This window comes from Psammomys obesus, unplaced genomic scaffold (genome assembly GCF_907164565.1).
Source record: "Psammomys obesus unplaced genomic scaffold, mPsaObe1.curated_primary_1811, whole genome shotgun sequence".
Taxonomy (NCBI): Eukaryota; Metazoa; Chordata; class Mammalia; order Rodentia; family Muridae; genus Psammomys; species Psammomys obesus.
This window is the reverse complement of record NW_026590571.1, coordinates 2,378,697-2,381,519: the sequence shown is the minus strand read 5'-3', so window position 1 is coordinate 2,381,519 and position 2,823 is coordinate 2,378,697. Positions and strand designations below refer to the sequence as shown.

Below are 2,823 nucleotides of genomic sequence, written 5' to 3'. Positions count from 1 at the left end.
GGACTACATGCTCTATGAATTGGTTTTTGCCTGGTGTTACATCTTACTGCATACCATTCTGAGTTCCACCCTTCCTTACTTGAAAAGAATTACAAAGGAGGTTCCACAAAGTTCAAATTTTAGCTAGTCTTTTCTTTATGTGTGGTTGGAAATTTTGACAGCTCTTTGCTGTTTTAGAATTTAGGGCATTGTACAGGAACTATTTTTTGCATTCACGCAAAATCTGAGCCTTTCAGGGGTACAAAACTGCCTTAGCTTGGGCACCGGTATACATACAGACTTTGTTCTGTGCTCTTACAAAAACAATCAAGCAAACAAACAAAAACAAAACAAAACAAAAAAAGCAAAGGTGATTCACATCTGAAACTTGTAATGTAAAAAAAGAAAAAAGAAAAAGAAAACAAAATTTTAGAAGATGATTCAGATATTTTATCATTTCTCAGAAATTTGCACAGAATACCCAACTCCCTTCCAACCTTGTTTCAACTGTCCACAACAATTTCAATGAATTACAAATTGATTTTTTATTTAAGGTTACTTACTAATCTTTTCATATTTGTGGAAAATGAAGTATTTGTGATGTTGGTGCTGTAAGATTCTTGCAAAACTGTCAGGAAACATGGTTTTTAAAAGGTGTGCAGGTGTTAAAGATAACTTTTTTAGTTGTCAGATTGAGATTCCAGAGGCAAAGAGGAAATGAAAAGAACAAGAAGACAAAACAATGTAAATCTGTGCTTGTATGAAAAATCTTTATATTACAATGCAGATGTTTCATTGGTGTACCTAAAGCAATAACTTCAAATACCATTTCTAAAGCCTCTATAATCAGTGTATAATAATCAGTCCATTGACCAGCAGCATAGAAATTCTCTGGGAACTAGCAAGTGTAGATTTTTGGGAACTGTTCCAGATATGCTGAACTATAATCCATATTCAATAATAAACCACAAGATTGCTTTTATATCATACATGTGTATTTCATTACTTTAAAATTTAATGATACAGTGGTTGAGGATGCAGTTCAGTCACAGAATGCTTGCATTCTGAATACATTTATTCCCTAGCTTTGCGGAAAAAAGAAAAATATATTTTTATTAAACTCACAAAGGACATATTGCGCAACATCTACAATCTAGGTAATTTACACATTTCTGTTGATACATTTTTATAATAATTCAATAATTTTATATTATAGAAAACAACACAGAAATGCTTGCCTAAAGGCCACTGACACTCCCTCCCTTATTAAAATCCTTCATTTCAGTTGAATCTGGCTGTCTTAATAGACCCTGTGGACACATCATTTTTGCTTAGCTTGCCTTAAATGAAGGTGCTGGAAAGTGTCCATTACACCATATGCCACTTTCATATGCCAGGCTATGTCAACTTGAGCTGTTTCTGGATTTGAGGCTTGCATAAAGTTTTTTTTTTTTTTCAAATTATTTTGTAGTTACTTGTCATCCAGTTCTTAGTTCTTGTACAGCTACTACCTCAAGGGTTAAGGCAGTGCCCTTGAAGATAGGGCTATTTGTACCTGAGGGAGCTTTAGTGGCAGGGGCGAAGACAGAGGTGTGGACCTTCATTCCTGGTCTCCAGTGAGGTTAGCAGGGTATCCCTTGTAGGTGGAGGGCTAGCAGAAAATCCCCATGTGGGCATGTGGGCAGAGAGGGGCAAGCACAGGAGACTTCCGGGTGAGACAGGCCTGGGCGAATGCAAGGGGCTGGTCCACGCGCAAGTGGGATTCCTGTAATGGTTACCTAGTGATTGTCTCCTAGCTACATCTGTTGTCCAAAGCCCATCCGGAGGTGGTCAAATCTGTGCTTGGTTGAGGGGAATATAGAGGGCCGCAATGGACACAGGGCAGCGGTTGCTACTCCCTTGTGATGTAGACAGCCCCAGGAAGGAAGTTAAGCTGAGGGTAACCCCTTCAGAGCTGAAGTTCCAGGATACAGTATCTGGGAAAGTGTACCGCCTCCCTCTTACTGTACAAAATTTGGGCCGCTGGAACCAGAAGATCAGATTTCAAGAGCCAGCAAACCCGCAGGTGACACATTAAGGTTACTGAAAACTTCTGGGTAGCCTCCGCATTTGAGCATTTCTTTGTCCCAAAGACCAAAATCTGGGCTCCTGAGGAATTGGGAGAAGGATTGTATTTTCTGAGGTGTGGTCACCAGGAAGGGGGAGAGGGAGAGAGGACGAAGGTATCTGTGAGGGGAGGAGAAAAGACGGGGAGCAAGGAAAGGGGTTGGACAGAGACAGGAGGGAGGGAGGGAGAGAGACTCAAAGAGAGAGGGACTGAAAAGGAGGGAGAGAGGTAGGACCAGAGAGAAGGAAGGAGGAGAAAGAAGAGAGGACAGGAGAAAGGGAGAGAAAAGGAAGGAAGAGTAAGGAATGAGGGAGAAGACAGTGTAAAGGGTAGGAAGGGAGAGAAAGGGAAGGAGGAAGGAAGGAGACGGGAGGAGGATAATGGGGGAGGGGGAACAGTGATGGAAAGAAGGAGAGCGATAGGGACAGAGAGGAGAAAGACCCTTTTGCTTCAAGTCCAGGTTATGGGGGAAAATCTAGGTGGGGAAAAGCTGATAGCGACTATGTTTGTGTTTGGAAAGGCATCATTCTTGTGTTTATTTTCAACTGAGAGAACACTACAGGTTTATGAAGCATTATGCATACAATGGTGGTTAATACCTACGTCTTAGAATTCCAATTCTATATACCATGTCTTCGTGATTCTGAAGTTGTTTAAAATCCCAGGAGAACAAATTTTTAAGGTGTTGTTTTATATATATATATATATATATATATATATATATATATATATATATA

General features: G+C 40.1%; 1 protein-coding gene across 1 annotated transcript in view; it reads left to right on the top strand.

The window, feature by feature from the left end:
• Positions 1-1,849: 1,849 nt before the first annotated feature.
• Positions 1,850-2,823, top strand: part of LOC129677283 (cilia and flagella-associated protein 47-like) — a 603,052-nt gene continuing 602,078 nt past the window's right edge. The window contains 1 exon segment of the mRNA XM_055607932.1: positions 1,850-2,044. Coding sequence (XP_055463907.1) covers positions 1,850-2,044 — 195 coding nt within the window.